The following is an 8,723-nucleotide window of genomic DNA, read 5'->3' as shown; positions in this document are numbered from 1 at the left end:
TTCTTTCTTTCTTTCTTTCTTTCTTTCTTTCTTTCTTTCTGGGCTTATTTGGGTCCAGTTTCTTTCTTCCTTCCTTCCTTCCTTCCTTCCTTATCAGTGAGAAAAGTGTGTTGAGTCCCTAATTGTATTTCAGTATCTCCAGGCAGTATAGCCTCCAGTCTCACTAAGAGCGGGTGATTGAAATAGGAGAAACCCTGCTCTGTCATTCCTCCTGGAGTGAGGAGCCTGTCTGCACAGCAGGGCATGGCTGTGAGTGAAGACTTGGTCTCTTTCAGGTGCATGTTTGCCTACAAGCTGGGTCTGAATGATCTGCCCCAGTCAGTTGCCTTTTTCAGTGCAGTAGACATTGACCAGTGCCTCAGGAAGGAAGTGACCATGGACTGTAAAACTCCTTCTAACCCAACTGGGATGGAAAGGAGATACGGGATTCCCCAGGGTGAGTACAGTCTTTGTTCTTTCTACATATAGAGTGGGAAGTAGCTTAGAACCTCGAGGCTCTGGGCAAGAAACCTACTTTTAACTTACGCTGTATTCTAAAGAGAATATGATACTCAAGTCACAAAGGGAACTGTTCATAGTAAATGAAGATGCTAGAATTTCAAATGATCCATGTACACTGACCCATTTTCAAAACTACACCAGAAATGTTTAAAGATTTATTGTATAAGTCAAAGTGCATTCTTATGGGGAAAAATGTATCTGTGCAGAAAATGCCAGAGTTGAAAAGTGTTGCTAAGGCAAGCTGCCACTCCTGGCAGTTATTCTCAGTATTCCCTTACACCCACTGTCTTTCCGACCCTAACATTCAGATTCTTGTTTCTGAGCTCAGTCATAGTTCTTCTGGAGGCATCCTAACCAATTTCCACTGTCTTACAGGTGAAGCACTGGATATTTACCAGATAATTGAACTCACCAAAGGCTCCTTGGAAAAACGAAGCCAGCCTGGACCCTAGCTCTGTCTGGAGGCTCTGTATTTGCTCCTGTGGAGCTTCATTGGAGCGGTGCAGGTTCCTAAACTCAGGCTTTCAGATGTGCTTTTTGCAAAAGACAGCCATTTTTCTGTAGCAGGACCTGCCCAGAAGAGTCCTTCTAATGGAAGGCACAGTTCAGTGTGTTCAGAACCAGGACACCCAACATCAGTGCAGGCTGTGTGTGACAAGGGGTACTGTTGGGCACAAATGAAGCAGATGCCCCAAAGGTCACATTAACTCAGGCATTTCTTCCTCCTCTTCTTGGCTGGTTCTCTGTCCTGCTGTGTATGTGCTGATGCAGTGCCCTAGAAGGGGAGAGTAGACTTTTTGACAAGCTTGCTCTAAGGTGATGGGAATAAAAACAAACACCAAACTCCTGGATCAGTCCTGCTTTCCTGTCTGCCTCCTGGGTGCTGATTTAGAGCCCCATCCTGAGTAGATGGACAAGATGATAGGAGCCTCCAGCATCACAGAGCTAACTAATACGGCCTTTCTGAGGAGACACAGGGCCTGGAGCACAGTGATCTATCCAGATTACTTTATATAAATTTCTAATTTTGACTGGGTCTCATCTAGTAATATTATTTCTGGCTTTAACAAACTTAAAATAGAACCCACAGTGGGCTCAGATAATGAAAGATTCAGAATGGGCCTACTTCGAGGAGGGATATAAAAGCCAGCCAGAATGCTGTAGAAACAGCATCCCAGGACAGGGTAGTTTGTCTGCTACCTTCCCTAGAAATATATACCAAAAACATAAGAGAAGCAGACACCAACCTCTTCGTTTTCGTCTCCCCTGTCCTCTCGAAGAACCATGTCTAGGACACTGCCTTTGATCTTGAAGTCCCTGGAAGTACTCAGCTTCATGTGCAGCATCAGGTTTACCTGGGACAGATAGGCTTGTGAGCACTGGTGCGCACTTGGGGACACACAGCTTAAGGTATTCAGTGTGTACATGGAAAAAGACTCTAGTTTTGCCACATCACAGTTCAGCCGTGACCTTCTCTAGCTGTGCTGCCTGCCACAGAGCTTGCTAGACTCCAACAGTAAATGGGAGTGATAATAAAGAATTTTTTTACCTTGGACTTTTTAGACAGCTGGATAAGAAATTTTTCATACTGTTCAATGGCAAAGACAAGGTTAGGGATTGGTTTGGTTTCACGAAGAACTTTGGCCTAAGAGTAAAAGGAAGATATAAAACATTTCAGGTTCAATGGCTTTTGGGGTTTTTCTGTAGCATCTCTCAAACTTAAATTATTAGAAGAAACCCACTTTGGCACATGCTGTGTTTCTTTTTTCTGTTAGTCAAATGAATTTACATTGCTAAGATTAGTCCCTAAAATGAGGAAACTGTATACTGTTTTCCCAAGTCACTTAGACTGGCTTCCCACTCTTCATCCCTGGGCTTCAGATAAGTGCCAGCACCCCACTTTTAATTGAGACCATCTGCCTGGTGCTTTTCTGTATGACATACATTAACTTATTTGGCTGGTCTTCTGGACATTAGCTTTATTTCCTTTAAGAAACAACGTGGTGAGGTCCATTCTGTACCTAGGCCTTTCTATATCCTAAAAGAAATTGCTAAAGCCATATTTCCTAAATATAGTAACTTTCTCCCTTTCCTGCACTCACCAGTTCTTATGGAGCACCATTTACACTTACTTTTTTAATGGCCAGGTAGGAAGCTTACCATGGTTGTGCTAGCTGCAGCCTTCTCCTTTTCTGAGCATTTTGGGTTGTTACTGCTTTTATTCTAAAGAAACAGAAACACTGTCTCATTCTTCAAGATTCCTGTAGGCCTCAAGCTATATCTGGGAAGCTCAAAAGTTGTAATGCATTATACAGCCCTTGGATATCTGCCTCCTTGGGTATGTATGTTCTTGGAAGCACCAGATCAGTATAACCATCATTGTATTAAGCTACTATACAGGTAGACAAGATGATAGGAGGAACAGCTGACTAAAGCTATGCAGAGGTCGGCAGCCAGTCTTAGAAGTAATTTATGCACAGTATAGTTACTACACTTGGGAAGTTGTAAAGGGTCACAAGAGACATTTCCCTGAGTTGTAACTAGTGTGAAGCTCCTGGACAGAAAGGAACAACCGGTATTGGCGCACACCTTTAATCCCAGCACATAAAAGGTAGAGGCAGGTGGGTCTCTTTGAGTTCTAGGCCAGACCACGCTACAGGACCATGACCCAGGACAGGCAGAGAGCTATATCATAAAAACCCTGTCTGAAGCTAGCGACAAAATACTAACAGGGCAGAAGAAAACCAAAACCTAAGAAAACTGTTCTGAAAGCAGAGAAACTATACTAGTGAAGCTATACAGCAGATAGTCAGGTTGATCCTCGTGTTATGCTCTAAAAGATTTTGGAGGTGCTGGTATGAATAAGTTAAACCCTGAAAAACGGGTATAAGGAGTAAGGCCCTGAATTAGGAAGGGACTTCACCTAACCACATGGGATGTGGCCCATCTTCTCATGTTTGTAGCTGAGGTGGCACCCTGCTGAGAATCCACTGTAAACCCATGCACTGCCAATAACTGCTAACTAAAACAGGACCAAGACTCACAGCTGTCTTGAGTCTCTACAGGATGCTTTATGAAGCTGGTGTTGCCATATAAACATACAAAAATGATATGCTGAGCGTGGTGATGCATGCCCTTTGTACAGATAGCCTCGAGTACATAGTGAGTTCTTAGCTAGCCAGAGCCACAAAATGACCCTGTCTCAAAGGGTGTGAGAGTGTGTGTGCGCATTGGGCATGACAGAATGCTTGTAATTCAAGAACTTGACCTGATGCAGGTGGATCTCAAATTCAAAACTAGCCTGCATTACACAGAACACTGCTCAGAAGTGAAACTGAAAAGATGAGAGAATTCTAAATCTTGGTAAGGAGTGGAGGGATATATATCCTACCAAAGCAGCAGATCGAAAGAATGGGGTCCACATGAGAATGTGCAAAGTTTGAAGTGTGACAGGGCATGTATGCAAGCATTTAAGAGAGAAAAGGACCAGGGGTAGTTAGCTTGTCCAGAGTATCAAGCTGGATATGACAGTATGTTTCTGTAATCCCCAGGCAGATAGAAGCAGATGTAAAGTTAGCCTGGGCCACACCACACATGCAGGCAAACACATGTGCAATCTCTGAGCATCTACACATAACATCATTTCTAACAAGCCCCTGCCCTCCACCCTTGGAAGTGCTACTGCACTCACACCTCTGGCACCTGACCCTGCCGACCCCCTGTGTCAGATGCTGTTACACTAAAGAGAGGCCCAATGCATGGGCCTTGCAGGCACCCAGAAATGAGCCAAGACTGCCTTGTTCCTTCTGTACTCCAAATACAAGTATACCAAATGTCTACTGTCTCTAGAAGTGTTTGATTGTTGTGCTGGCTAGTCTTATGTCAACTTGATACACAAACTAAGAGTTATCTGAAAGGAGGGAACCTCAATTGAGAAAATGTTTCCTTAAGACCCAGCTGTAGGGCATTTTCTTAGTTACTGTTGGAGGGCCCAGCCTATTGTGGATGGTGCTACACCTATGCTGGTAGTTCTGGGTTCTGTAAGAAAGTAGGCGAAGTCAGCCATGGGAAGCAAGCCAGTGAGTACCTCACCTCCAAGGCCTCTGCATCAGCTCCTGCCTCCCCGTTCCTGCCCTGTCTGAGTTCCTGTTCTGACTACCTCTAGTGAAGGACTGTGATCTGAAAGTGTCAGCCAAGTAAACCTTTTCTCCTCAATTTACTTTTTGGTCATGGTGTTCTGTTGCAGCAAGAGAAACCTGGCTGAGACACTTGGTATCTCTCGCTTATAGACTTTATATATACCAGGTGCCCAAGCAGCTCCTGGAACATGCAACATAGCCCCTTATTATTTATTGGTTTTGTGCATTCTTTGTGTAACCCTGGCTGTCCTGAAACTCACTCTGTAGACCAGGCTAGTCTTGAACTCACAGATTCACCTGCCTCTGTCTCTTAAGTGCTGAGATGAAAGGCCTATGCCGCCACCACCCAGCCTTTTTCTTTTTTAGAAGTTGATTATTTTAAATATTCTCATATTCTTTCTCCCAAAGAAGTCAGAATCAAAAGTGTTAGATCTCTCGGAGCTGGAGTTACAAGCAGTTGTAAGGCATCTGATGTAGGTGCTGGAAACCTAACTTGGGTCCCACTAACTCATCTCTCCATCCCTCTATTAATCCCTTTCTTCAAGATTATTTGGAACTGTCTCCAAATCACTTACTTGTACATAAGAAATGAAAGAGTAACATACGGGGGTCAGATGAGAGCCTGACAGCTTCACCTGTAGCAAAGGAAAAATAAATGAGTGTAACTGTATCAATAAACATTCACCATCCTTAAAAAAGCAGATCTCAACTTACCAGCTTTTCCACAGTGTTTGGAATTCTTCTGGAGCTCTGACATACCTGGAGATACTAACCAAAAATTCCTAGATTTATCCATCAGTCATGGAGTATGTCTCAGTACTCTTATTACAAAGGAAAAGGTACATTCATAGCAAAGCCAAGACACAAAGCTCCCCTCTCCTCTTCTTCGAGCACTCGTTTCCCAGACAGGCAACACCAGGTTTGCCTCTGACCTGAGCAGCTCACTGTTTTAAGGCTCCTTCAGACAGAGTCCTTGTATCTAGGAGATAAATCTATCCTCAAGTGCCATTTATCCTTTTAAGATGCCAGTAAAGAGGACAGGCTCCCTGTGTCTCCACCACTGTAGCTTAGCAGCCACAGTAGGCAACTGGAGATGCACACTCCAGAGATGACCACACTGCCTGTGTTGCCTAAGTACTTAGTCTAGATTGCTCACAGCTTTATGTGCATGCATTACCTGGTTCCTGTTACTTTTTGATTTCACTGAGGACCTGAAATGTGTATGTGCAACAAGAGTGTTTCATTCTCTGTCAGAGCCAAGCAAAGATCACTTAGATAATGCCAACAAGTATTTTCCCCCAGCCTGTGGAGAACAGTACTAAGTACCAATCAAAGAAAACAACATTTCCGGTGATGACGTGGCAAGAGCTTCGTTCAGAGGCACTTTGCACCTGGCCTGTGGGAACAGAAGATGGGTGGGACCTGACTTATCTCCCAAGAAACTCACATATTTGACGAGTGCTGTTAGGGTGCTGTATATTTTAGACAGGTCCTTTAATAAAGTGTCTACACAGCTGCCCGATGGCAGGGCTGTCTGCACTAGCTCATGGAAGAACGTAACCAGTGTTCCCAGTTGCATGATGATAGCTTTCTCAATGAGAAGAGTTGGTGGAACAGCTTGAGAAGAGGCATCTTCTGAAGAGAAATGAAATTGATGCACTTCAATCTTATTTTGTACTTAATAGTGAGAGAATGAAAGCAAACCATCCAGGTAAACTGGTTCAAGCCTCTGCCTTTATGCAATGGTTTGCACTGAGATTTTGGTGGGCTTTGGTGGTCTTACAATCCCCACCTGGAGTCGTTTCATCTGATAGTGTTTCTTGGTTCAGTGAGCCCTTGATCTTTGTGATTAACCAGTCCACTTCTTCTAGAACTTTCTCAGCCTGACTCAGAACGAGTAACTGTGAAAAGAGAAGAATGTGAGGAATGGTCCACATTGCTGGGGTAGTGACAAGCATCCCTTCTACAAGGACTTTACAGGCATGAGGATGGAAGCCACTATAACCGGCTTCTCAGAACTGGATGGATGGAAGGGCAAGGGCTATTTCCCATGGACTACATCAAAACTTACACAGACAGTGGGGGCAGCCGTTCTCAAATTCACCATAGCAAAGTGGTCTGTCTTCTCGATCTCTACATCCTAGGAAGGAAAGAGAGGTAAGACCTAAGACTGGTGGTAGGCCATTTCCTTGACCCTACTCCTTACATGGGATGCCACACTATACTTGGTCTATGTCTCCCAGCTGCCCGTGGATATCCTGGGACAAGTCACGAAGCAGGGTGACAGGACTCTTATATAAGACATGCAGGCTGAAGAACAGGTTCATCAAACTCTTGCAAAATGAGGCATCCTCTAGGAGTGGAAAGGAAAGAAAGTTTGATACACTTAGTGTTAGTGGCTTTTGCAGATTGGCCATGCTAGTGTAAAGGGAATCCCTACTAATAGATTGGCAATGACAATTCTATATATAAAGCCTTCAGGAAGAGGGAGGAAACTCACCCCGGCTATATTCCTTGCAAATCTTAGATGTCCAGGATAACATCTGCACAAACTAAACAAAAGATTTTCAGTCGTTAAAGAAAAAGGTACTGGGTATAGTGGTGCTTGGGAGGCAGAAACAGGCAGATCTCTGTGAGGAGGAGGCCAGCCTGATCTACATAGTGGGTTCTAAGCTAACCAGGGCCGCAAAGTCAGACTCTGTCTTTCAAAAAAAAAAAGGAAAATATTTTGTCAGAATAGAAGATTCTTCGACCTTTCTAGACCTAAGCAAATCACCCTCCAAAATCTATGTCTGGACTTAATTGGTTCTATAAGAGTAGCATAAAAACGAGTTCAAATGATGGCACATCTCACAGCAGATGACTAGATGCTCAATGCCTGTGGAGATCTGGATCTGAGTTCTCATCTCTGAGCTTCCTCTGCTGTCACCATGGGGGTCTGGGGCTATATACCCTACGTCCTGATACTTCAGTTATTATAAAGGCCTTTGGTTAACAGAGGGGAATGGAAAAAGATCCTGGTCATAAGGACATAGCAGAGAACACCCACATTCACACACCCACACGCACGCATGCACACACACACGTGCACACACAATTTTCTTAGTCTTAGGTAAAGCAGAACAGATGTTTGATGTTAACAGGAACCTTAAACAGGCTTGCAGGCACAAAGGCACTGTGACAGGTATGGACGACTGAAGATTTAGTTCTGGTTTGTTGGAGGGAAGGTCAGTTATGAGGTCAATAACTAAAAGGCCAGTCAGTCAGTAACTGATGGTCTTCATGAACTTATACTAAAGATCTCCAGCACCCATGTCAATGAAGTAACTAGGACACAGAAGCTCTCTGTGGTGAGAGTGGTGGGCAAGAGTGGGGGTCTGGGGCAAGAATCTTTATTTGTGTTTGCTTCCATAGGAAACTCTTGGAAGAGCCAGAAAAGATTAGGTAGGTGTTTCCTTGTTTAAGAAAAGCACATGGATTATAAATAAATCTTTGGGCCAAAGCAAGCAGGGACTGAGCGAGCAGGACTGAGCAAGCAGGGCCGAGCGAGGCTGACCAGAGCAAGCAGAGGTCCTAAAAAAGTCAATTCCCAACAACCAGATGAAGGCTCACAACTATCTGTACAGCTACATTGTGTACTCATATACATAAAATAAATAAATAAATCTTTAAAAAAAGAAATGCACATGGAGGAGATGAGTAGGGGGACTAGTGACTGCAGATATCAGTAATAGTGACTGCAGATATCAATAATCCAACAAAAGCAAATTTGATAGGAGCTAGGGACGGAGATCAATTGAGTGCTTATGACAGATGTACTTGGGAGACAGGAGTAGCAGCAACCTAAGGCTATATTGGTTGGTCCTGTGTTGGTTTCTACCACTGTAGGAAACATTCTGCCTGAGAAGGAAAGTCCTTTTTTCCTTCCTTCCTTCCTTCTTCCTTTCTTTCTCTTTTGATCTAAGAGTTCAAGGTTCATCACTGAGGAACCTGAAGGCAGAAACTGATGCAGACTATGGAAGAGTACTGCTCAATGGCTTGCTCCTTATGGCTTCGCTCAGCTTGCTTTCTTTTCTTTTCTTT

At 43.9% G+C, this 8,723-nt stretch overlaps 2 protein-coding genes across 5 annotated transcripts in view; one reads left to right on the top strand and one right to left on the bottom strand.

Annotated features, from left to right (window-relative positions):
- The window catches only part of Polg (DNA polymerase gamma, catalytic subunit), a 17,540-nt gene extending 16,190 nt beyond the window's left edge, over positions 1 to 1,350 (top strand). For both annotated transcript variants that reach the window (XM_031387063.1, XM_031387062.1), the window contains exons 22-23: positions 276 to 436; positions 877 to 1,350. In XM_031387063.1, the coding sequence (XP_031242923.1) occupies positions 276 to 436; positions 877 to 953 (238 nt within the window). In that variant the 3' untranslated portion in view covers positions 954 to 1,350. The remainder of the gene's footprint in view (positions 1 to 275; positions 437 to 876) is intronic.
- Fanci (FA complementation group I) overlaps positions 1,142 to 8,723 on the bottom strand; it is a 64,764-nt gene continuing 57,182 nt past the window's right edge. For 2 of the 3 annotated variants that reach the window (XM_031387059.1, XM_031387061.1), the window contains 11 exons: positions 7,141 to 7,192; positions 6,866 to 6,993; positions 6,712 to 6,780; positions 6,433 to 6,541; positions 6,088 to 6,275; positions 5,355 to 5,408; positions 5,216 to 5,275; positions 2,662 to 2,724; positions 2,051 to 2,146; positions 1,749 to 1,856; positions 1,142 to 1,276 (listed from right to left, as the gene is read on the bottom strand). In XM_031387059.1, the coding sequence (XP_031242919.1) occupies positions 1,205 to 1,276; positions 1,749 to 1,856; positions 2,051 to 2,146; positions 2,662 to 2,724; positions 5,216 to 5,275; positions 5,355 to 5,408; positions 6,088 to 6,275; positions 6,433 to 6,541; positions 6,712 to 6,780; positions 6,866 to 6,993; positions 7,141 to 7,192 (999 nt within the window). In that variant the 3' untranslated portion in view covers positions 1,142 to 1,204. The remainder of the gene's footprint in view (positions 1,277 to 1,748; positions 1,857 to 2,050; positions 2,147 to 2,661; positions 2,725 to 5,215; positions 5,276 to 5,354; positions 5,409 to 6,087; positions 6,276 to 6,432; positions 6,542 to 6,711; positions 6,781 to 6,865; positions 6,994 to 7,140; positions 7,193 to 8,723) is intronic. The other variant, XM_031387060.1, reaches the window with a different exon arrangement.

The sequence above is a fragment of the Mastomys coucha genome, unplaced genomic scaffold, assembly GCF_008632895.1.
Source record: "Mastomys coucha isolate ucsf_1 unplaced genomic scaffold, UCSF_Mcou_1 pScaffold21, whole genome shotgun sequence".
NCBI classification, from domain to species: domain Eukaryota; kingdom Metazoa; phylum Chordata; class Mammalia; order Rodentia; family Muridae; genus Mastomys; species Mastomys coucha.
The sequence above is the reverse complement of the archived record's forward strand: the minus strand, read 5'-3'. Positions and strand labels throughout refer to the sequence as shown.